The sequence below is a fragment of the Drosophila suzukii genome, chromosome X (assembly GCF_043229965.1).
Source record: "Drosophila suzukii chromosome X, CBGP_Dsuzu_IsoJpt1.0, whole genome shotgun sequence".
Lineage (NCBI taxonomy): Eukaryota > Metazoa > Arthropoda > Insecta > Diptera > Drosophilidae > Drosophila > Drosophila suzukii.
Genome location: NC_092084.1, coordinates 20,811,530 through 20,836,643, shown reverse-complemented (window position 1 = coordinate 20,836,643; position 25,114 = coordinate 20,811,530). Strand labels below are relative to the sequence as shown.

Sequence of the window (25,114 nt, the reverse complement as noted above, 5' to 3'; positions counted from 1 at the left end):
TGGGCATCCCCTCGGTTCCAGACTCCTTCTTCACGGAGCGCTACATCCCGCTGAAGGGCGACTACCTGCGGGCCCTCCAGGAGGCGGACCTCACGATGAAGGCGGGCAACATCAAGGGTCGCAACCTGATGCTGATGCACGGCACCGCCGACACCCTGGTGCACCAGGAGCACACCCTGATGCTGGTCCGTGCCCTGGTGGAGCAGCAGGTGAAGTTCCGGCATCAGGTCTATCCGGACGAGGACCATGCCATCGCCAGGTCACTGAGCCATGTCTACAAGACGATGGAATGGTACTTCGACGAGTGCTTCGGCCCCGTCGACGACAACGAGTGGGACCCCACGGGTCTGTTCGTGTTCAAGCAATAATTAAGACCCCCCTACGATCCTTACGACGAGGATCCGCTGGCCAACCAGCTCAGCGACATCGATGGCATCGGCCTAGCCAGCGGTTCGAATCCGGATGCGGATGCAGATCCGTCCGGCGATAGCGCCGGCAGCAACCTGTCCACCCTGCTGACCGCCACCACGACGACCGCCTCGCTGTCGGCGCTCGACGAACTGGACAACCGGCTGCAGTCCCTGGACCTGATCACCTCCTCCACGGCCACCACCCTCAGCAAGGTCGCCGGCAAGCTGTGCAACTACAGCAGCAAGCGGCGGCTCCACCAGTCGGAGGCCGTGCTCGCCCAGAAGTCGCGCATCCTCCAGCACTAGAGGACCCTCCTCCTCCTCCTCCTCCAGGAATGGGAATGGGTATCCTCCGTGCGTCCAGCGTGTGTGTGTCCGAGTGTCCCCGTCCCCGGCGGGCAGATCCATCCTCTTCTCACTTTCGACGGGAGTTTGCGGAAGCCTTGTACACTTTGTTTATATTTTTAAATCCAACAAATTCCCTACGAATTAAGTATATTTACATTTTTTTTCAGTGCTGCCAATCTGAAAAAATATTTTTTTTAAATTTAAGCTTTCCTCAAATTTATTATAAAAATTTAAAAAGCTTTAAGTAGACTTGGTGTATTTTTTAAAAATGATTATATAAATTAGGTCCATTAATTTGCTTGAGTTCATCATACTTTAATACATAAATAATTTTAATATTATTTATAATATTATTTAATATTTTAAAAGGAGTTTGCGCAAGGGCTTTCCACATGAAACATATACAAATAAGATACATTAGAAGCCTTCAACCAATTCCATACAAATTAAGGGTATTTAAATTTATTTTGTTCAGTGCTGCCAATCTGAAATTTTATTTTTAATTTAAGTTCTCAGATTTATTAAATTAAAAATTTTAAAAGCGATAAGTAGGCTTGGTATATTTTTTAAACATTAAGTCTATTAATTTCATTGAGTTCATTATACTTTAACCTTAAATAATTTAAATATTTTTTATAATATTATTTAATATTTCAAAAGCAGAATGCGCAATTGTTTTCCACATAAAACATATACAAACAAGATACATTAGAATTAATAATTTAGAACTCCATAAATGGTTCCATAAGATTCAATTTTTTGTAATGAATGTTATTGAATTTAAGAAGATATAAATTTATGCTAGTTAACATTTGCAAATTATTTATGAAAGTTGAAATAAGGATAGCTGCATTGTTTACTTTATTTATAATTAAGCTTTATTTCATGTTATTTTAAGTTCCGCAAATTTTTAACGAAAGTGAAAACATGATAAAAATAAGGATAGGGATATTTATTAATTTATTTATAATTAATTTTATTGCAAGTAATTTTAAGTTCCGCAAATTTTTTAACGAAAGTGAAAACATGATATGTTCTGTTAGTGTGCAAGTGTTGATTCTCCCAAGGCATTTATATTTATGTATTCTGTTTTTTGAGACCAGTAAAAGATGAAAACTTTTACTGACATGGTATCTGCCAAAAAATAAGTAGTTTAAAAGAAAAAAATGTACTCATTGAAAAATCTCAGTAATGAAAATGGGCCAGATTACCTGTTTAAAATAATTAATGATATTTTTGTTAAAATTGAGGAATTTATTCAAAATGATTCTGCATTTTTGAAAATTTTTGGGATACAAATTTGTTAATTAATTAATAAGAGCCAGGATCAAAATGATTTATATTGGTTTAAATGATGATCATATGATTTAAATATTTTATATGTACTGTAAAATTTTGTTTGGGATTTATTTTAAAGAAAGAAAATTAATAAGGAACTTTTATTATCGGTTCTTGTAGATCACTATAGTCACTATAAGTGGCTGTGGGTTGTTCGTTACAAACAAAACCTAAAGTTAAACCTTATATCATTATGTCCTTTCAACTCCCTGATTTGCCGGCGGGAATCGCGTGTGAATGATTATCGAGAAAACAGAGGAATTAGGAAACAAAACCAAAGCAAGGTGATTCATTTATGCGACTGATTATTAACATATGTGTATTAAATAATTAACCAAACTGATGGTGCGAGGGGGGTGACGAGGCGGTGGAGAGTCGATGTCCTTGAGGTAAGGATAAAAAAGTAGGGGATATACCAAATTGCTAAGGGCAATTGCCAACCAAATACAGAGCGATATGTGTGTGTGTGTCATGTGTGTAATTTGTTTAGGCCTCATTGTTGTTTCTTTACGTGTTCGTTTCGATGTGTATAAACATATATAGTTATAATTGACTGAACGTTATTTTTTTTGTATATATTAACGATTAAATTTTAAACGAAACAATTAATTCATGTCCAAGAAATAAAGGAGGAGGGTGTATCTTTTAAATAGCCAACCACCAGTTTGCGAGTAGTTCGTATAATCGAGCAGAGAAACCGAAACCCAAAGCTTATGGCCCCTTGAATGTTTGTGATAGTCGAGAGTAGGCGACTATAAAATACCCTGTACTCCAAACGAATCGCTTAGATAGTTACCGAACCCGAATCTCCTTCTCGACCGACTTTCGGTGTGGAAAAAGCTTTAAACTTCATATCCATTCGACGTTTAATGCTCTGGATACAGGGTATTTCCAGGTGTCTAGCATCCAAAACAGATCTAATTTTAAAACTAAATTGTAAATTGAGCGTGGATGGAGATGAGATTGTGCCACACTAAAGTCAAGTCCCAGGCTTGCCCAGCCCCCTAAATATATGTCGATCGAATTGGATCCGAAATATATAGATATATATTATATGGTATATATGAGGGGGGAATGCATAGGTGTGCTTAAGCGAGAACCAAAAAAAATGGCAAAACATTTTTTTTTAGATTTTTTTACCATTAACATTAACGGAACGAAGCGAATTCCATATATGAAATGGGATTAAGTTGTCAAAATGCCTAGATGTTAAATGTTGCGTCAATAAGCGAAATTTTATTGTAGCGGGGCCGACGAGGGCCCCCGACTTCCGGAACCCAACAACTAAAGCTAAGAAACCCAAATAAACCAATATAGTCAAGCTTTAAATGTTGTACACAAAAGAAAAGGGGTCGCAACCACATAAAAACCCAAGTTAACTAAAACAAAACAAAAAACTAATGAGAAAACAAAGAGTATGCCCAAAAACAGACCCGAGAATAAATAAATGTTAAACTTAACTAAACGATAAATGCATATTTATAAATGTTTAAAACAAGAATTCTATAATAAACTAAAGGAAAACTATATATGTAATTGTGCTAAGGCAGAATTTAATGTATTCCAAGCTACCGAAGCGAAAAAGAAACCATTAACTACGTGGAACCAAACAATGTAAACGCAAAGCTAACAACAAATACAAAATACAAAATACAAAATACAAAACACAACTCATTTCCCCAAAGTACAAAGGAAACGAAGGAAAACCTATTTTTCAGTTGAGCCCAAAAGCCACACCATCTAAAAAAAAGACCAAAAGCTGGACAGTATTTAACGAAGTGATTTGGTTTCAAGACAACATCTCAGCATAAAGTATTCAAGCCGAAACCGAACCGAATCCAAATAGATTTAGAGAAAACGTATGCAGAACAGAACTATGTATTTCCAACAACCAGACACAAGTATACCAACAAAGAGATCCAAAGCAACTAAAAAACGAACAAAACGAAACAATAAAGACATTTTTGTGTGTATGCAAAATAAAAACAAATAAAATGTTTTGAAGTTGGAATGTTTTCGGGGGTTCTTAAAAAAAGGAGAGAATTTAAAAAAAAAAACATTTTTTTATATCCATACGCTTTATTAATAGGAAAACAATTATCAATTAGTGTATAATGGCAAAAAAAATTTAATCTGTATTAAAAAAAATTGTTTCTGAGTCAATACAAACCTATTTCACAGTGACATTATTGAAAAACTTTCTAAAAAAAATTGCAATAAAATATTTTCTCAGAATTCGCTCCAGAAATCAAGGGTTGAATGGACTTCCTCAAACCCCACATAACTTACATGCTTAATAATACACAACATAGATATCAGGAACACTAAAAGTAAAGCTCATTATCAAAATTAAAATCGCTTGAATTTTTATTTTTTTATTTTAAAAGTGTTCCTGGAATTAGCCAAATATTAACTGCACTAAAATGTAGAAGTGTTTTCAATCCAGTTCCCTTAATTCTAAAAAGAAAAGGTTGATATTATATCTTGTGTAAAGCTTTAAATTGAGATAACTTTACCAAAGTGTCCTCTCAATTGGTTTGCGATGACATTTATGCAGATCGTTGGGCGCCAAGTCTTTGTTCATCCTTTTAAACCTGCGCATAAACGATATAAATCCACCCGAGGAGCCCAGAGAAGTTGGCCCGCGTTTCTTGACCAGGCTTCTGATTGACTTGGATGGCTTCCTTTCCTTTATATTCATAGACTCCATCTCACGGGAATACGGAGAGCGAACTGAACTACGTTTCTCCGGCTCCGATTTATCGGGGCTGTCCCCATGGGACTTACTCCCAAACGCTTGAAGTTGTTTCTAGCACACGTATGTTTATAACTGCTACATATTGTTCATAATTAAGATATTTCTTACTTACCATATTTTTGAAGTGTTCCTTTTCCTGGAGGGGCAACTTGTTCCATTCTCTAGCAGCTAGCTATGTTGATAATTGCTACATATTTTCCATAATTAAGGTATTTCTCACTTACCATATTCTTAAAACGTTCCTTTTCCTGAACGTATGTTAATTATTGCTACATATTTTCCATAATTAAGATATTTCTCACTTACAATATTCTTAAAGCGTTCCTTTTCCTGAAGGGTCAACTTTGCTACATATTTTCCATAATTAAGATATTTCTCACTTACCATATTCTTAAATTGTTCCTTCACCTGAAAAGTCAACTTTTTCCATTCTCTAGTTGCTAGAGAATGGAAAAAGTTGACCGTTCAGGAAAAGGAACAATTTAAGAATATCGTAAGTGAGAAATATCTTAATTATGGAAAATATGTGGTGAAATTCCGCAAAATCGCTTTTTGTATTCGCTCAAGAAGGTATCCATTGATTGTAATGCTCGCTGCTTTCTGGAAATTGTAAACCGGTTTACATGTTGGCATTCTGCACTTTTTTCCGTCCATACTTTTTATTTTATATTTTTGTTTGTGCAAAATAAAATGTTGTTCCCCTTACACGACAATTGAATACTAATTCGAATACTGATTCTGATTGAGAAGCTGTTCTCCCAGCTACCACGATGTTTTTTTATTTATTTACAATTTGGAAGTCAAATCTCATACCTTAAAGAGTACAGTGAAAATGTTTATAACTTACTTTTCCGCCCTTAAAAATCAATGTTATGGCTGCCACTATGCAAAAAATGATCGAAATCAGGAATGTAATAACTCGTTGAGCTCGTTGTTTAATTTCGATAGCATTTGTAGAAAGCTGCTCAAAACAGTCATTCTTTTAGCTGTACGCCTTGATTTGGCTAAGCTACGACTAAAAAACCACGAAAAAATGAATATTTTTGACCAAAATATGAATCCCAAACAAAACCGATGTACCCCCTTATAAAAAATGCGAAACTGGGTCAAAAAAAAAAAGTTACTTAAAGTGATGGAAATCGATAGCACTTGTAGCAAGCTGCTCAAAACAGTCATTCTTTTAGCTGTACGCCTTGATTTGACTAAACTACGACTGAAAAACCACTACAAAATTAGTATTTTTGACCAAAATCTGATTCCCAAAAAAAACCGATGTACCCCCTTACAAAAAATGAGAAATTGGGTCAAAAAATAAATGTTCCTTTAAAGTGATGGGGATCGATAGCATTTGTAGCAAGCTGCTCAAAACAGTCCGTCTTTTAGCTGTACGCCTTGATTTGACCAAACTACGACTGAAAAACCACGAAAAAATGAGTATTCTTCACCAAAATCTGAATCCCAAAAAGAACTGATGTTCCCCTTACAAAAAATGAAAAAATGTGACAAAAAATAAATTTGTAGCAAGCTGCTCAAAACAGTCGGTCTTTTAGCTGTACGCCTTTATTTGGCTAAACTACAACTGAAAAACCGAAAAATATGGACCATTTTTGACTAAAGTTTGAATCCCATTTTCGCAAGAAATAATTAGGGTTTTGGCTGCCATAATGCAAATGAAGATCAAAATGAAATATTAAGTTAGTGCTCGGGAACCCTAAAAAGTACTAATTTAAATCGCTTCATTTTTATGCTTTCTTTTTATTTTAAAGTTGTATGAACTCCCGGGCTCCTTGGAATTACGGCTAAAGCTTAAAAGTGTTTCCTATCCAGTCCTCACAATTCTGAAAGAAATGGTAGATTATATTGCTTGTGTTGGGCTTTAAATTGAGATAACTTTACCAAAGTGGGTTCTCCAATGGCTTGCAGACGGCGCCAATTCGAGTTGCCTTTTTCAACAGATCATTGGGAGCCATGTCCTTATTCATCCTTTTAAACCTGCGCATAAACGTTATAAAACCACCTGCGTTGGCCAAAGAAGTTGGCCAGCGTTTCTTTGGCAGAAAAAAAGGCGGTTCGGCTTTTTTCTTGATCTGGTTCTTGACTGATTTGGAAGGCTTCCTTTCCTTTCTTTTCCTGGACTCCCTCTCACGGGAATACGGAGAGCGAACTGGACTATGTTTCTCCCGCTCAGATTTATCGGGGCTGTCCCCATGGGACTTATTCCCAAACACTTGAAGTTGTTTCTAGCACACGTATGTTTATAACTGCTACATATTGTTCATAATTAAGATATTTCTTACTTACCATCTTTTTGAAGTGTTCCTTTTCCTGGAGGGGCAACTTGTTCCATTCTCTAGCAGCTAGCTATGTCAATAATTGCTACATATTTTCCATAATTAAGATATTTCTCACTTACCATATTGTTAAGTTGTTCCTTCACCTGAAAAGTCAACTATTTCCATTCTCTAGTTGCTAGAGAATGGAAAAAGTTGACCTTTCAGGAAAAGGAACAATTTAAGAATATGGCAGGTGAAAAATATCTTAGTTATGAACAATATGTAGCAATTATTAACATACGTGTGTTAGAGTCTATCTCCGAAACGTATCAAGTCCTGTGGGGAAATTCCGCAAAATCGCTTTTTGTATGTTAATAAGTACTAACTATTTTTCATAGTTAAGATATTTCTTACTTACCATGTTTTTGAAGCGATCCTTTTCTTGGAGGGGCAAGTTGTTCCATTCTCTAGCTCCGAAACGAATCACGTTCTGTGGGGAAATTCCGCAAAATCTTTTTTTGTAATCGTCTAGGAAGTTGAGGTAGCCATTGATTGTAATATTCGCTTCTTTCTGGAACTTGTGAATTGGTTTACATGTTGCCATTCCGATCTTTTTTCCGTCCATATTTTTTTTTTTTTTTTTTGTTAAACTAAAATTTTGTTCTCCTTACACGACACTTTTCAATTGAATACTAATACGTATACTGATTCTGATTGAGAAGCTGTTCTCCCAGCTACCATGATATATTTTTATTTACTTACAATTTGGAAGTCAAATCTCATACCTTAAAGAGGACAGTGAAAATTTTTATAACTTACTTTTCCGCCCTTAAAAATCAATGTTTTGGCTGCCACTATGCAAAAAATGATCGGAATCAGGAATGTAATAACTCGTTGAGCTCGTTGTTTAATTTCCAATCCATTGGCAATTAAACCTACAAATATTTGATTGTTTTTAAAAAATGCGAAAATGGGTCAAAAAATAAATGTTCCTTAAAGTGATGGGGATCGATAGCATTTTTAGCAAGCTGTTCAGAACAGTAGGTATTTTAGCTGTACGACTTGATTTGGCTAAACTACGACTGAAAAACCACGAAAAAATTAATATTTTTGACCAAAATATGAATCCCAAACAAAACCGATGTACCTTATAAAAAATGCGAAAATTGGTCAAAAAATAAATGTTCCTTAAATTGATGGGAATCGATAGCATTTGTAGCAAGCTGCTCAAAACAGTCGGGTTTTTAGCTGTACGCCTTGATTTGACTAAACTACGACTGAAAAACCACTAAAAAATTAGTATTTTTGACCAAAAACTGAATCCCAAAAATAACCCATAACCCCCTTATAAAAAATGCGAAAATGGGTCAAAAAATAAATGTTCCTTAAATTGATGGGAATCGATAGCATTTGCAGCAGGCTGCTCAAAGCAGTCGGTCTTTTAGCTGTACGCCTTGATTTGACTAAACCACGACTGAAAAACCACATTTACAATTTACAATTTAAAACATACCTTAATTTGAACAATTATGGGTACAAGTACCCGCTCTTAGTGGGAACATCTTACTGCCATAATATATAATCGATTATCCTTAAGTTTTATGGTATCAGTTTGCCATTATGGATGTTAAAAGCCGTTAGTGATGTGAAAACATCGATGATCACAGTATGATCAGCGCTAAGATCGGTGTTTTTCCAGCCTTAATTCAAATCTGCTTAAAAACGGTCACCTTAATCATACCGACGGCTATCCCAGAACTCAACCCAAGGGTTGGGTCTTGAGTATAATTGGAGAATTATATTTAGGACTCAAATCTTATTATCGATATTAAGCGATGGCTCGAACCATTTGTACTTAGTTATTTAAAAAGCCCGCGTAAATTTTAAAATAACACGAATAGATAGTCGCCGAAAAATTGGCGGCGTTTTTACTTTCAGGTCGGACTTCTCACACTATAAATTAAAAATATCAAAAACATGTTTTAAAAAAATAGCGATATTCGATATATAACAGGTGAACAAATATCACGATATAAATATATATTTTTATTCAAAAAATACCGATATATTGATGTTTTCATGTATTTTTCACATCTCTAACTTGAGGCATGTGGGTTTTTTTGTTTTACTGACACTAACGTGGCTCTTACGTTTGCTGACACTTACGTTTTTGGCACTTACGTGACAGCTGCGCAAAAAAAAAAACGAATAGTGAAAAAATATCACGATATAAATATTTATTTTTATTCAATAACTACAATGTATTGATATTTGATGTATTTTTCACATTTTACTTAGAGAAAAGTGGGATTTATTGTTTTTACTGGCACTTACGTGGATCGTACGTTTGCTGATATTTACGTTTTCTGGCACTGACGTGACAGCGGCGCAAAAACATCGATATATCGGTGAAAAAATACCGCGATATAAATATTTATTTTTACCCAAAAGTAACGATGTATTGTATTTTGATGTACTTTGCACATCCCTAGTCAAAGTGGGGACTTACGAAATTTGTAAAATAGCATAGCAGACAAGTTTTTTCGCTCTGCCAGTATAAATAGATAGATATAAACAACAACACGAGTGTAAATTACTAGTGAATTCCCCAAGAGCCATACGGTAAAGCGAAAAGTACGTGCGAATATTTGCGAAGGCAAAACGAAAGCGAAACGCAGTTAAGCGAATGTGAATGTGTGTGTGTGCGTGTGTGTGGATTTTCGGAAAGTGAAAAATAAGAAAAAGAAGAGCGATTTTGAATTCGAAGTGCCATGCACACAAAAACACAACAACAAAAAGGCGTAGATAATAAACGATTATTATAAAAATAAAACCGAAAAAGTGAATGTGTGTGGGTGTCTGTGTGTGTGGGTGTTTGTTTTTTTTTTTTCGTTTTTTGTCATGCGCTCTCTCTCTTTTTTGTTTTTGTTTTGCTGCCAAAACTAAAAGCAAAAACAATCACACATGGCGGATACACAGGAAAAACGGCAAAGCAACTGTTGCAAACTGCGCCTTGATTTTGTTTCAATTTCCTTGCTTCGATTGTCAGTTTTGTGAATTTTCCACAATAGTAAACATAAATTATTGAATAAGTGTGTGCGGGCGTAGTGAGAGCTCCCAAACAAAAGGAAATCGAAATTTCACAACGAAAGAGCAACGGAAAGGAGAGAGCGAGAGCGTTTTGCATTTGCATTATACAAATCTTTTTCTTTTGTCTCCAAATCCTTGCCTTACTCCGTTCTTTGTTTTTCGTTTTTCGTTTCTCAATTTTTGGTAGCAAAGTTTAGGCAAATAAATATATAAATAAATATAAAGCAACAAGGAGAACAACAACCACACAGGAATAACAAGGACAAGGACACAAAACAAGACACCCACGCGCAGGCCAGAGAGAGACGGCACCACACACACACACACGCAGACAAACTCACTGCAATTGTTTTGTTTCTGTCATCCCAACCAGAAGGAGAAGGAGATAGAGAAGGAGCAGGAGCCAGTGCGAGTGCAAGTGCAAGTGCGAGCGAGAGCAACGATGGATCGCTACGACATGGAGGACGTCGTGGTGGCGCCCCCTGCCGAGTGCAGTTCGCCGCTCAAGGAGTGGCGCCTCAAGCGCCAGGCAGGCACACTAGCCCGCTCCGATTTCATCGAGTTCTTCAAGCGCGAGTCGCCCAAGTATTTTGATTACCAGACCGGCGGTACGGAGACAGGTGAGTCGTAACCCCTTTCCACCTGTTATTATACTCTACATGTAGGGATAGGAAACTATATCTGCTATCAGAAGCGCCTCATAGCTGCGTTATTGCACTCGGCAAGAAGATATGCTAATGTTTCTAGTGTTTACAGCTGTTTTTTCATCTCTAAAATGATAACAAACTGTCCTAAATTACTTAAGGAAGTTTGCAATATCAAGTATTAGTCGTATTAGTTTAAAAGTATTTATTTAGAATGTGTTTGATTTTACTTTTCATTTAAAATGATCCGTTTACATATGATATGTTATGTAAAAACTGGGAGAGTTTGCTTCTCGTTGTGCGTTTTTCAACACTCCTGTATTTCATATTCAAACAATAATCCCTGTTTGGTAGTACTCATACTTCCTCAAGGTTCACCAACAACTTACAGCTGTTTTTTCATCTCTAAAAGGATAGTAATGAAATCTCTGAATATTATGTATAGCACAATCAAAAAACAAAATGCCTATTTGGATTTTATACCTTCACTATTGAATTGCTGGTTCTTTGAATTTCAGTAATTTGTTTATCAGCTGTTCCCTACAAATTAAGTTATCAGATTTCAACAATTTAACAACCTCGCGTGTCATCTTTTTTCATCAAAAAGACACGGAAACTTTGTAAAATACTAGTAAAATTATTGGCTATTTATTTACTCTTAAATATTATTAGTTTTCTTAAACTAACATAAGAAATAAATCTATACGTGATTTTAGCTCCGAAAAATTTGGCAGCTGATCTGAACTGTTCGAAAATTCAACAGGAACTATTAAGAATGCTGAAATTTTCAAGCAACTGGAACTATTAGGAATGCTGAAATTTTCCACAATTCAGCACTTTATGACATACAAAATGTTACTATTATATTTCTATGGTATATGTAAATAAGCAAAGTCATAAAGTCCCCCAGCAAAGATGGAAAAAAATTCCTAAATTATTTTATGTAGATAGATTAAGGACAATATATGAAATCACTGCCAAAACAAACCATTTTAATATGTTAACTTATTTATTCGTCACAAAAGTTGATAAGGAAATAGGCTCTTTGTGAACTCATTATAACAAAGGAATGCTATCCTTGGGTCTTAGTGCCTTTATTGTTTTAATAATAAACGATTTCATATTATAAGTAGTTATAGTATAGTAAATTCAAGTTCTTGTATTTCAGATAAATAATTGTATTTAAATTATTAAGTTAATAAGGAGTGATGTGAGAATATTGTCATAAAGAATTTCCTTTGCACAAGTGACAAAGAAAACTTTAAAATCGAAAATGGTCAATCCTCCGTTACCAAATATGTTAATAAAGTCAATTGAAAAAGCTTCAACATTTACCCAAAATCCAAAATCCTATAAAATCTTATTATTTTATTGAATTCTGGAAAACATAGCAAACTGTTACACAAGTGACACTGAAAACTTTTAAATCATTAAAATCTGAATCCTTTGGTATCATATATGTTTATAATGTCAAAAAATCCTTGAAAACTTTTGTATTTTATTGAATTGTGAAAAATGTACCATACTGTTTATCAGCAAACTGAGAATAATGGGCGAGTGTGCCAAATCGATGGGGCGTCAAAAGTTGGGCGAATCCTATTAAAAACTCTCGCTCTTGAATTATCATTATTCGTCGTGTGTTTTAGTGTTATTTTCGTTCTGCTTTCGTCTTTTGTTTATTGCCATTGAACAATTGCACGCTTTTGTTGATTTTGTTGTTGCTCTCATGTTTTGTCTATTTCGCATTTCCGCGAATTTGTTTTTTTTTTCGCAACGCCAGGTTTTCCTTTCAATTGGCTCTCCAAGTTTTGCCACCCCCCACCGACGCTCGCCCACCTCCCACCTGTCCACCTTCTCGATTTTCTACCTGTCTCGCCTTCTATGCACTCTCACAGCTTGTGCACTGCAAAAAAATATAGTAAAAATATAGTAGTTTTGGGGTTAATTGGTTTGTATTGATATATAATTCTTAAAACTAGAAAATCCATGCTTTTAAGTAACCCTTCAAGTATTTTTCCAAAAAAGATATGTATATGTTATTTGATTTTCGCTCAGTGCTTGCAAGTTGTTTCAACAAAAGCCAAAAGCCTGGCCTGGCCTGGCCTGGCAACAAATATATTAAGTAAACAAACTCGTTTGCACCACATTCCGCCAGAAGTTCACATTACCCGAAGCTAAAGGCAAAACGCGACTGTTGAAACAAACAAATTGGGAGAACCTAGGAAAACTTTTGCGACATTACTAATTTGGAGTCTAGTTTCTGTTTATAACATATTGATTTAATAGGAAATACGAATAAAAATGGGTGGGGGCAGATGTGCACTTACCAAGAAAATGTCAGGAAAAACTATTTGTTTGGATTCTATAGAATAAACTGTCTACTCTGGGAAGCTAGCAATATCAAGTATCGGTTGCACTAGCTTAAAAATATTAATTATGAACTAAGTGTTTGATTTGACTTTCTATGATATGATACATTTACCTTTGATATAATACCTTTATATTTAATATGATATGATATTTCAGGTCATAAAACCTCTGCTTTAACTGGAAGAGATTTGTTTTCGTCGTGCACTTTCCAACACTCCTGTATTCCGCACTCAAACACTAATCCCTGTTTGGTAATACTTGTATTTTCTCAAATATCCCCAACTATGTTTGCTGTAAAACCTCTCCTAAAACTGGAATACATTTGTTTTCGTCGTGCATTTTCCAACACTCCTGTATTCCGGATTCAAACATTAATCCCTGTTTGGTGCTACTCATACTACCTTAAATATCCCCAACGATGTTTGCTTTCCGCTTTTGCTAATCGGGCTCTTACCCTTTTCACGGCTCCCCCGGCTTATCAGCTGCCAAACATATGGAAGTCATGGCTACCACCGATGTTGTTGCGGTTGCCATAGCTATATAGCCCCTATACATGTACAGCTTCGCTGATATTTGCCTGCTGTCTAATTGGTTGTAGACAAACACTACATTCAAATGTTGATGCAAAATGACGCAAGCCGAAGATGAGATTGACAGGTTCCGCAGGCAATGAAAACGAAACACCAGACTTCGGCTGACGACTGATAAGGCAGAGAGCTAAATATAAAGCAATATGTATTCGGAGGCAGTTTATTCAACTTGCATTTATCTGGTCCAGTCGCATATCTGAAGGGCCCTTCACAGCCGCCTGATGTATCCAGTTTTTGCAGTTTCTCAAAGTTTATATATCTGACGATAAATCTTGATGATAATTGCTTAAACTTTGGAAACTGATGTATTTATGCATGCTATATGTGGACGGTTTATCGCTTAACCTAGCAGTTTTCGTATTTGGAAAGGGTATTTCAAGACATTGGTTTCCGAAATTGGTCTTTTTTCTTATCTTTCTTCCTCAAAGTTTAAATATCTGACGATAAATCTTCATAATAATTGCTTAAACTTTGGAAACTGATGCATTATGCATTTATTGAATACTGTATATGCATTATTTATCTCTTAAACTAAGAGTTTTAGTATTGTGAAAGAATGTTCTGATCCATTGGTTTCAGAAAGTGCTCTTTCTTGTTATCTTTCTTGTAACTCTTCCTCGAAGTTTAGATATCTGGCGATAAATCTTGATAATAATTGCTTAAACTTTGGAAACTGATGTATTATGCCTTCAATGCATATATTCATTATTTATCGCTTAAACTAACAGTTTTAGTATTTTAAAAGGGTATTCTGAGACACTGGATCCCGAAAGTGGTCTTTCTTTGTTATCTTTCTTGTAATTCTTCATCATACTTGCCATACGCAAATGTCTTGTTGCTTTTTCTGTTTTCGCTTTCGTTTCTTTGTGCAAAGTACAACACAGCTGACACAATTTTAGGCATATATTATATTTTACAGGGGTGTAGGTGCCTGCATTTATCGTGATTTATATAAGGTCGATCGCCCACCTACCCTTGCAGAAAGCAAAAATTCTCTTTGTAACGATCATTGGCGCTCTCGTTGCTCTTTTGATATTTCTTTTTTTTGAGGCGCCTTCCAATTTCCGACAGCTTGTTGTATTGCAAAAATATGCAATTCATTTAAATTAAGTCCATAATCATACTGATTTATTTGTTTAAAAAATAACATTCTCTGAAACCTGTAATTACGGGTAATGTACGTAATTAGGTTCAATTCCGTTTAAATGTGTATATATTTGGAATTCAATCACCTTCTGGTGGCGTCTTGTCTTGAGAGTTTTATGGATTCCTTTATGTGAAGATCACTGTCACCCTCTCATTAAAATGTTGGGATATGTCAAACTGTCTGTTTAAGGCCTAGAATGTTTCCTATTAAATATTATATTATATATATTATTTTTTCTCTTTTCATAAATACTTAAAAGCCAGTGTTGTATAACACATTAATTTCAATTCCTTTTACAATTGTGATTTTTAGTAGAGCTCAAACTTTAGGAAGTATTTCAAGCTATTTTGCATTAAAATATCTCCTATTAAATATTATATTATTTCTCTATAAAAAAATATTTAAAAGCCAGTGTTGTATAACAAATTAATTTCAACACCTTTTACAGTTGTGATTTCTTGTAGAGCACGAACTTCAGGAAGTATTTCAAGCAATTTTACATTAAAATATTTACTACAAAAAAATTAAATAATCAATGAAAGTACATACATACTTTTTGATTATCGTTGTAAAACTGCATGTGGGCTGCTCCCAAACAAATCGCTGTGATTCATGGGCCGATGAGGTGGCCTCTTTTCGGTGTTCTTTCTCTTGACAGCTCCGTTCAGTTTTTATTTAGTGCATTTCAGTTCGATTCTGTTTCTTTCTTCAGTTTTCCGTTCCAGACGCCTTCTTTGTTCCAGTCTATTACGCCTCAGTAAACTGACGCACACGCAGTTTTATATGCATTTATATAGGCACCCATATACCTGTAAATATGGCTAAGGTCAAAATCTTGGTTGTAAGATTTTTAAAGAAAATACAGAAAAAGAACTAATCGGATATCGAGTTACTCACTAGATTTGTTTGGTATATTTTTCAAGAAGTTATTATTGCACTTTATCCTATAGCTCAAAGTCAATTATATATTTTCCAGAATTATCGTTATTTACTTTGTAGTCGGTAGATTTTTTTTATTTTTTACTGATAGCCCTGAAGGTACGTCAGATGCGTTGATAATAGATTATAATGGTAACTTATCGCTAACTTTTTCTTGTGACTTTTTCGATTCGGCGCTGCAGAGGTTTTACAGCGATTGAGGCGACCTTGAACTGCATGTGTTGTAATTGTGTTTTGTATTTGCGTTTGAATTTGAATTCAAATCCAAATCCGAATTCGTATTGTGTGTTTTGAATTCATTCGGGTTTTCTGGTTGCGAAAACTCGTTTAGCCCGAAGGTCTCTCTTGTCTTCATCTCCGGTTCTCTTTGCGGTCGCCCAACCCCGATAATATGGTAGTATAGTGGTGATCATGATCACGATCACGATCATTATCTCCATGTGCTGCGGTCCGACCTGTTCTAAACATTTAAATGATATTTTAGCCGGACTATGATCGGGTTGCATTACTCACGGCCTCAGAGCGAAATAAAAACAAAAGATGACAATGTATGACTCAGTATGCTTATTTATAATCTTCATAAGCGAAGTCTTAAAGCCAGTTATAATTTCATTTATCATAAAGATATGTGGGCCTATCAAAACTACCAACAAAAATAATGTAATAATAGGTATTATTTGTATATTGGAAACTGAAACCGCTTATCGCTGAATTCGAGTAGAATTTTTATTGATGCACATAAGAAATTGAATCCGATCAAGCGATATCGTTTCTATCATTATGATACAATGATTATTTTTAGCTACAACATAAGTTATATCAAAAGTTCCCCATTTTCAAAGGTTATAAAAGGTCATAAAGAAGGGTAGAAAATAAACAAGACAAACAAATTTGAGTTTAGATAAGGCAATATTGAAGTGCCTAGCAAACTTGACACACAGTTTGCTTGCACTGAAAATGTAGTTTGTTCCTATTAATTACATTTTTCAAGATATTTTATGCAATGACATTATGTACATATTAAAAATATCTTTCATTTTTATTTACCCTCTTTTATATCTTTTGATCTTTCAGATACCAATGCCCTAACTCGTAAGTATAATATATTTGTAAATCTTCCGGAAGAAACTTGAAAACGGAAAAGGATTTCTGAGAATGAGTACCAACGTCCGCTGGTCACTTCCTTGGAGGCAATAAAGACGACGACTAAAAATCAATGGAAAACAACACACAAACACACACTATTTAACAGATCCGCACAAGCTCGCACTAATCATAACCTTCATCCTTCCCCACTAACTCATCCATCCATCAATCCACCAATTCAACCATCCAAACCCGTCCAACATCAACCATCCCATTCGATCCAATTCATACCGAGCGGGTAGTGGTGGGGCGAACCGTCTGGCGATAACTGGCCATCAGATATCGGGATCGGATAACCTGCGCATCTATGTGCTGTTCCACTCGGCCCTTCATCATGCAAACCTGGTAAAGGAGATCAAGCGGCTGCAGCAGAGCAAGAACGGTCCGATTCGTGGCTCCCGTAAGTCTGGAGCGGATCACCGAGACGCGTCCACACACATCAGCTTGGCTTTCAATTCATTCCGCATTCCAACGAGGATACCACTTGCTTTTGTCATAAAACTAATGGCTCGTGTCCTCTTTTCCAGTCAAGTGCATGTTCAAGGAGGCGCTGGCCAAGGAGGAGATCATCGATGTTCTGGTGGAATTCATGCTGGGCGACAATCCCGCCTCCGCGCTGGAGAAGCTCCGGCTGGAGGGCAACACGGCCACCGTCTGCGGCAAGGTCTTCAAGAACGGGGAGCCCACCTACAGCTGCCGCGAGTGCGGCGTCGATCCCACCTGCGTGCTCTGCGTCAACTGCTTCAAGCGCTCGGCGCATCGCTTCCACAAGTACAAGATGTCCACCTCCGGCGGCGGCGGTTGCTGTGACTGCGGCGACGACGAGGCCTGGAAGAAGGATCACTACTGTCAGCTGCATCTGGTCAGTACGCAAAGTAAACTTTTAAAGCCGTGCATATTTGCATCACTAAGAACTGCCGTTTAATGGTTTCTAAACACCATACTCAGGATATGTTCAACCTTTAATGATTTGCAAAAGAAGACTCTATTTACTGTCACTTTAAACAGTCTTACAAACACTTCTAACATTTCGCTTTGATGCAATCACCTTAGATAATCAAAATAATATAATTTATTGCTCACTCAAGACTCCTCCTTACTGAATTATCAAAGTCAATATTTATTTTGTGAAGACTGTAGTTTGCTGTAAAGCAATAATGATACCAAATGCTGTAAAATAATATAGTTTTATAATGATTGAAGTAAAGATAATAGTTTACGTGTGTTAATTTCAATTTTTAATAGAAGGTCAATTCATTCAAAATGAAATCTCCAGGTTTGAATAAATGGTATTTTCATTTTATAGGCTTGCAAAAGAGTTTTCCTTTACTAATCTTCACACTTCCCCATCCAGGCAAATCGCAAGAACCCGCTGGAGAGTAAGATCCTGACCGACGCGGTGCTGGAACGTTCGGAAGTCTGCTTTGGGGCGATCCTCGCCTTCTGCGTGAACTACTTGGAGATCGAGCCGAACGCCAGTCTGCAGTGCCTGGACGGGGACGTGGAGGGCGACCAGGAGGATGGAGCGCAGTACTGCACGGTGCTCTACAACGACGAGTCGCACACGTTTGACCAGGTCATCCAGACGCTGACCAAGATCGCCAAGTGCAACAAGAAGGACGCCATGGAGATCGTGGCGGCGATCGATCGCGAGGGTCGGGCGGTGGTCAAGTGCGATACCTTTAAGGTGGGCATAGCGTCATAACATGCCCCATAGAGCATCGCATTCATTTATTTATTCGGGATACTGTTTTAGGAGTGTAACGACCTGAAGAAAGCCATTGAAAATCAGATGATCCCGGCGTCCGCCATGTTGCCAAATTCGCGCAACAGCCAGTCACTGAGGACATCGGTGCTGCATATCGGGGCCGTGGCCTGCCAGCAGTTCGCTTTGCAGCTGCTCGGCTGGTTCCAAGAGTTTCTGGTGCGCCATTACCTCTTCCGGAAGACGTTCGCCGAGCTGGTGCAGCGAAAGCAAGAAGCCTTTTGCATCCGGCACATTCTCGAGTATGACGTGAAGCTGTGGAAGACGGCGCGCACCTGCTGGCACCGCCTCCTCATCTCCGGCATGCTGATGGAGTACGACAACAAAATGGTCCTAGCCCAGGAGTTCTCACGGCGCTACGCTACCATTGTGGAGGACTTCATCAGCGATGACCACGACCACGCTTTTTCGATAGTGTCCCTCAGCGTCCAGCTGTTCACGGTGCCCAGCATCGCTCATCACCTGATCGCACATGAGGGCATCTTTGACAAGCTGCTGCACACGTTCTACCACGTGGCCATCGAGAAGTTCATCGTGAACAAGACGCTGCACTTCAGCAAGAACATCGCCAGCCTCACCTTCTTCAAGCGGGCCAACTACATCCTCTACGATCTGCGGTATCTGCTGAGCCTTAAGCCGGAGGTGCTTAACGACGATCTTAGGAGCGGTTTTCTAGAAGGTGAGCATTGGCAGCTAAATGGATCTGTGACCATATCTGAATACATATCCACCCATTCTCACCCACAGGTTGCCGTGCTTTGATGCGCGTGCTAAACGTGATGCAGGGCATGGAGTCGATCACTAGGCAGACGGGTCAGCACATGGACTACGAGCCGGAGTGGGAGTGCGCCTTTAACTTGCACATCAAGCTGGCCACGACCATTTCCCAGGTCATCGAGTGGGCGTCCAGTGATGTGAAGCTGTTGCGCAAGCTCTACAAGATGACGGTGCGCTCGCTGGTGAGCAACAGTTTCATTGTGGGCGGCGAGAAGACGGAGGCGAGGACTGTGGCTGGCCACCTGGCCACCTGCCTGATGTACGATGTATCGGTGAAACCGGTGTCCATCCATCTGCCTCTGTCGCGATTTTACGCCGGCATCTATCTGCATCTGGGTGCCCACGATATGACCTACGACAGCCTGCAGGCCGAAACGGATACGCTGACACCCAGGGAGATCATCGAACCGGTCCTATGCACCCATGCTATGATCGCCCAGGTGGCCGCGGGTATGTGGCGCCGCAATGGCTACTCCCTGCTGCACCAGCTGTACTTCTACCGGAACGTCCGTTGCCGCGTCGAGATGCTGGACAGGGACATAGTCTGCCTGCAGATTGGAGCATCACTGATGGAGAGCAATGAGTTCCTCATCCATGTGTTAAATAAGTTCAATCTAATTTCCTGGGCGCATTCAAATTACGAGACCGTGCTGTTGGAGAATCCTGTGGACGATGAGTTCATGCGTCAGCTGTCGATGATTGACGAGTTCTTGGAACTGCTGATCGTGATCATCGGCGAGCGCTGGATGCCGGGCGTTTCGATGGTTACGGAGGAGGATCGACTGCGTAAGGAGATCATTCAGCTGTTGTGCACCAAGTCCTACTCACATTCAGAGCTGAGTCGGGCCTTGCCGGACGGCAATAGCGGGAATAGCGACAACATCTTTGAGGACGTCATCAACACGGTGGCCGTGTTCAAAAAGCCCGTGGGCGTCGAAAGCAAGGGGGTGTACGAGCTGAAGGAGCATTTGTTTGACGAATTCAACGTCTACTTCTATCACTACACCAAGGAGGACAAGTCCAAGGCCGAGGAATTGCAGCGGGAGCGGCGCAAGGCCAAGAAGGAACTAGTCTGCTGTCCACCGCCGATGCTGCCACAGCTAACACCAGCCTTTACGTGAGTTTACCGAGCTTACGTACACGCACGTACTTATTTGTGGCGCTTTCAGATCCATGGCCAACATTCTGCAATGCACCGTGTTCCTCCACACGTGCACCTTGATTATGGAACGGGCATTGGATCCCCGAAGTCGCTCCTTCACCGAATCACATCTCCAGAAGGTAATCTTAATGCATTTGTGTGTTTTGAAAAAAGCCTTATTATGTGTTCCATTTTTGCATAGATCCTCCACCTCATGGGTTTCGCCATTCAGGAGGAGCTGAGCGGGCACTATCCCTTCTTGAGCTTCTACGAGCGTTCCCAGAAGTACGGTATCCTGGAAAAGTTGGACGAACTCGCCCGCTGTCCCAGGGTAAGTCGCATTTTCTCCCCTAAAAATAAAATCTAATTGTTTTCTTTTACATCGACTGGCCAGTTGGAGGCTCATCGCGACTTTGTGCTGTGGACCATTAAGCTGTACAAGGAACTGCAGGCCAAGCAGGCGCCCAGTGACGGCGGAGCAGAATCCAGTGGCTTGCAGCAGAGCGCCGGGGAGGAGCAGCCCCTGAGTTTGGAGGAGCAGGCGCGCCAGGAGAAGGAGGTACGCGCCCGTTTGGCGGCCGAACGCCGGGCCATGATCATGGCACAGATGCAGAGTGCCCAGAAGTCCTTCATGAAGAGCAATGCGGAGATGTTTGCGGCCACCGACAAGGAGTCCCGAGAGGATACGGCAGCCACAGGTGCCATGGATTGGGAGGATATATCGGACGAGGACGAGCAGGGGGCAGTGGCCCTGAAGCCAAACGTGGCGTGTTTGGGACCGGATCGCAAATTCTACCAGGGCAGCGAGGCGGACTTTAAGTGCATCCTGTGCTTCGAAAACTGTGCCATCAGCCGGAGCGGTCCGCCATTGGTCAGCTCTGCCTTCGTCCAGACCTCACGGGTGATCCTCACCACGCCCAATATGCGTGCCAGCCAGAGCGCCCTGCATATGAGTTGCTGCGGGCATGTGATGCACCACAGCTGCTGGCAGGAGTACTACAGCAACGAGGAGTCTAAGGAGCAGCGTCGCCCGCACCGCAATCGCGCGGCCCTAAGTCAGGCGAACAACGTGGAGTTCCACTGTCCGTATTGCCGGACCCTGAGCAACACCGTGTTGCCGGTGACCGAAGCGTTGCCCGCTTTCTCGCCGCCTCCTTCTTCGACCGATAGCTATCTACCGTTGGACAGCTTTGTGGAGATCATGTTAGCACTGGCCGCCGATCTGCGAGCCATTGAGGACGAGGAAATGTGCCAGCTTCCGAGTGTGTCCAGCATCCTGCGCAAGTCCGGTGTGGTCGCGGATATGGCGCAATTCGAGCGGAGCGTGCAGCTGATCAAGGATCCTCCCAAGCTGCATTCAAATTACAGCGATGTGATGATCTTCTTAAGGAAGGCCCTACTGAACGCCATGCAGAGTCAGCAGCCACATTTGATTGAAGGCCTGGATCCCGATAACATTGAGTTGGTACCCATGCTATGGGACACGTGCAGCTACACGCTGCAGGCGCTGGAGATCTATCTGTTCGTGGTCCAGAAGCCGCTAAAGGCCGAGCTACCTATGCGCCACCAGAGCTGTGTCACCAACTTGGTGAGAGCGTGCTCGCGTTTTTCGGCTGCAAACAGGACTGGCGATCTTCCGATGCCGCCGCCGTTGCGGTCCCAGGCGGGATTCGCCGCCCGTCTGCTGGACACCATCTTTAATCAGAAGGGAACCAGTGTGCTGGAGTGGGACTCCTTCCGCGTGCTTGTGCCGTTCCAGTTCGGTGTGCTCAATCTGATGACGGCCGATAATGGTAAGTTTGAAATTCATCCTTTAAGCGGCAGTAATTCACTTGGTTTTTCATTCCTTTTACAGCCGATCAAACCATCATACCCAGCGGCAGTATGTTCGACTATTACATCCTGCAGATTATGTTCCTGGCCCACCTGACCAAAGCGGTCCTTTGCTTTGATGTGGATAAGGAGCAGGCCAAACGAGCAGAAGAAACGCCCCATGCCAAACAAGAACAAGAGTCGCGCCATGCCAATCAATCGGTGTGGGACTACTTGGAACAATTGCCGGACAGGATTCGGGACAATATGGTAGCCTTCTATCGCCGCTACAACATCCCCGCCAGAGTGGTGCAGAAGAACATGCAGAAGCAGCTGGCGGAGGAGCTGAAGGATGAGAATCAGCAGCAGGAGCAGACAGTGGTAATACCATGCGAACTGCATCATTTGGCCCTGCTCCTCGAGTACGTGCAGCGTAAGATGAGCTCGTTCCTGCGTTGCGCCTGTCTGTTCTATCGCTGTCTCACCGACGTGGATTTCCCGGACACGTTTCCCACTGATCAGCCGGATCGGTTTGATCTGATGTGCCAGTACTTGGGCCTAGACCCTCAGCTGGGCGTGTACTTTGACATGGAGACGGTCTACGCCACGATGATGAACTCGTTTGCCTCGCATCCGGACATTACCCGTGAGGTGGAGCAGCGTTGCCAGCCGGATGTTCGTCGGTCCGTGCTGTTGGAGCCCTGTTTGCGCCCGCTGCCGCGCTTGAAGCAGCTGTATGACGACTACAGCGATCTGATCAACAGTGTGTCGGACATATTCTGCCCGAACAACGAGCGCGAGGAGATGAAGACGCCGACGATGTGTCTGATCTGCGGGGTGATCCTGTGCGGTCAGTCGTACTGCTGCCAGCCGGAGCTGGGCAAGTCGTCTGTGGGTGCGTGCACCCATCACGCTCACGCCTGTGGCGCCGAGGTTGGGATCTTCTTACGCATCCGCGACTGCCAGGTGGTCTACCTGGGCAGGGGCAAGGGATGCTTTGTCCAGCCACCGTACCTGGACGAGTACGGCGAGACGGATCAGGGCCTGAGGCGCGGAAACCCGCTGCGACTTTGCCAGGCGGCCTACAGCAGGATCTTCCTGCAGTGGCTGGGCCATGGGCTGCACGAGGAGATCGCCCGGTTAAACGACAACACCAATGTGGCAGTGACGCAGTGGCATCACATGTAGTCCTCCGCAGAAACTGAGGAGGGAGCAGAGGGCAGGCAGCGAACAGGCAATGGCGGCAGTCAATGTGATTATTACATACTAACATTAGGAGAGCCTATTTATACGTCTAAGCATTTTACTACTTATCCGTTTTGGAAGAAGCGCCCACTCATCCAACCAATCACCCAACCTGCACCACTACCATCCATCCATTACACTCACCGGCAACGATCGCGTACACGCCACCACCTCCCAATCCTGTCCAGCGGCCCCTAACCAACAATTGTAACGATTGTATGATTTTCTTCTTATTAATTAATATTTATGGATTATATTATTTTTTTTTTGAGCTAACGTTAGAATACTTGTTGATAGTTTGAGCGGCCCAGTGCCCTCCTCTAGTTATATATATATATATAATATCATATGCTAACTATATAACGACTAGGTTAGACTTTTGCCAGCACTTCAAATGTCGCAGCAGCTAAAGGAAGAAAAATGCGTTAAAATAAAAGCAAAAATCTGTATGTCCTGCTCTCTCTTGATCTGGCTCGCGCGGCCCCACTTGATGTATATATAGTCCCGATCTTTGAGTGCCGATCCTAACCGTGTTGAGGTCCTACTTTTGGCGTTTGTTGATTTGTACATTTAGTTAGTGTAAAAAATATTGATACCGATTAAGAGTATGTCCGAAATTTGTTGTCCTCCTTCCAGTAGAGGTTTAGATTCGTAGTCACCAGCCAACAACCCACAACCAACCTCCCACCTCCCACCTCCCCCTCCGCCCACCACTCACCCACACACTCGCCTTCTCTTTCAGAACCCTGCTTTTGTACCCCATCTCAGTCTAACCCAAGAAACACAGTAAAGTTAGTCAAATCATGTTTACTTGATCAATATACTTAACAACCCCTATACGACTATATATTTACATAATAGCAAGCATATATATATATATATATATTATAGATACATAACACGCATATTTCTTTTTATGTATTGTACAACAAACAACAAAATCGACTATGTATGTGAAGTTCAAGCAAAAAGAAAAAAAAAATGTTCTCGAAAAAGTAAATCTACAAAATGAAACAGCAAAAAAAGAAACAGAAATAAAATGCAAAGTTTGCAAAATTTTAGTGATATTCATGAATTGTGTGTGCGTTTTTATTGGTGGCTTACCGAAAATTATAAAAATTTCCTTTTTTATGGAGGGACAATGGGTGTTAAAATCACTCTTATATAATAAAACTCAACATTTTTGAGTCTTATAAAAATGCTGTGCCCCAGGCAAAAGAATACCGCTGTCGTACGCTGTACGTGTGCCGGCAGAGGCTGAGCAGAGATATTCCCTATGCCCACTTAATTAATGAGATTACGCCAACCGCCGCTTTAAGAT

The 25,114-nt window shown here is 40.3% G+C and overlaps 2 protein-coding genes and 2 long non-coding RNA genes across 25 annotated transcripts in view; 2 read left to right on the top strand and 2 right to left on the bottom strand.

Moving 5' to 3' along the window:
* The window catches only part of LOC108005373 (inactive dipeptidyl peptidase 10), a 108,834-nt gene extending 104,739 nt beyond the window's left edge, over window positions 1-4,095 (top strand). For all 3 annotated transcript variants that reach the window (XM_036821069.3, XM_065867938.2, XM_036821068.3), the window contains one exon: window positions 22-4,095. In XM_036821069.3, coding sequence (XP_036676964.1) covers window positions 22-368 — 347 coding nt within the window. In that variant the 3' untranslated portion in view covers window positions 369-4,095. The remainder of the gene's footprint in view (window positions 1-21) is intronic.
* A 341-nt stretch (window positions 4,096-4,436) lies between these two features.
* Window positions 4,437-9,494, bottom strand: LOC108005374 (uncharacterized). 18 transcript variants are annotated; one of them, XR_011604666.1, is made up of 6 exons: window positions 9,462-9,494; window positions 7,546-7,704; window positions 7,429-7,487; window positions 7,156-7,230; window positions 6,751-7,094; window positions 6,597-6,692 (listed from the first exon to the last, which is right to left on the bottom strand). It is a non-coding gene; the product is annotated as an uncharacterized lncRNA (long non-coding RNA). The 18 variants fall into 18 exon arrangements; XR_011604668.1 differs by lacking the exon at window positions 9,462-9,494 and adding an exon at window positions 7,947-8,224; XR_011604662.1 differs by lacking the exons at window positions 6,597-6,692; window positions 6,751-7,094; window positions 9,462-9,494 and adding exons at window positions 4,437-4,553; window positions 4,613-4,905 and having other exon boundaries at window positions 7,156-7,211; window positions 7,546-7,931.
* A 128-nt stretch (window positions 9,495-9,622) lies between these two features.
* Window positions 9,623-24,868, top strand: Ubr1 (Ubr1 ubiquitin ligase). Of its 3 annotated transcripts, none has more exons than XM_017068561.4 (11): window positions 9,623-9,761; window positions 10,591-10,837; window positions 16,982-16,999; window positions 17,581-17,915; window positions 18,408-18,740; window positions 18,810-19,497; window positions 19,566-20,712; window positions 20,765-20,876; window positions 20,939-21,067; window positions 21,131-22,529; window positions 22,592-24,868. In XM_017068561.4, exons 2-11 carry the CDS (start codon window positions 10,660-10,662, stop codon window positions 23,734-23,736), a joined length of 5,484 nt encoding a protein of 1,827 aa, XP_016924050.2. In that variant the 5' UTR covers window positions 9,623-9,761; window positions 10,591-10,659; the 3' UTR covers window positions 23,737-24,868. The 3 variants fall into 3 exon arrangements, with proteins under 3 accessions (XP_016924050.2, XP_036676959.2, XP_036676960.2); XM_036821064.3 differs by having other exon boundaries at window positions 9,624-9,761; window positions 10,410-10,837; XM_036821065.3 differs by having other exon boundaries at window positions 9,624-9,761; window positions 10,405-10,837.
* Window positions 11,824-17,585, bottom strand: LOC139353387 (uncharacterized). The gene is made up of 3 exons (XR_011604674.1): window positions 15,866-17,585; window positions 15,522-15,777; window positions 11,824-12,764 (listed from the first exon to the last, which is right to left on the bottom strand). It is a non-coding gene; the product is annotated as an uncharacterized lncRNA (long non-coding RNA).
* Window positions 24,869-25,114: the final 246 nt, after the last annotated feature.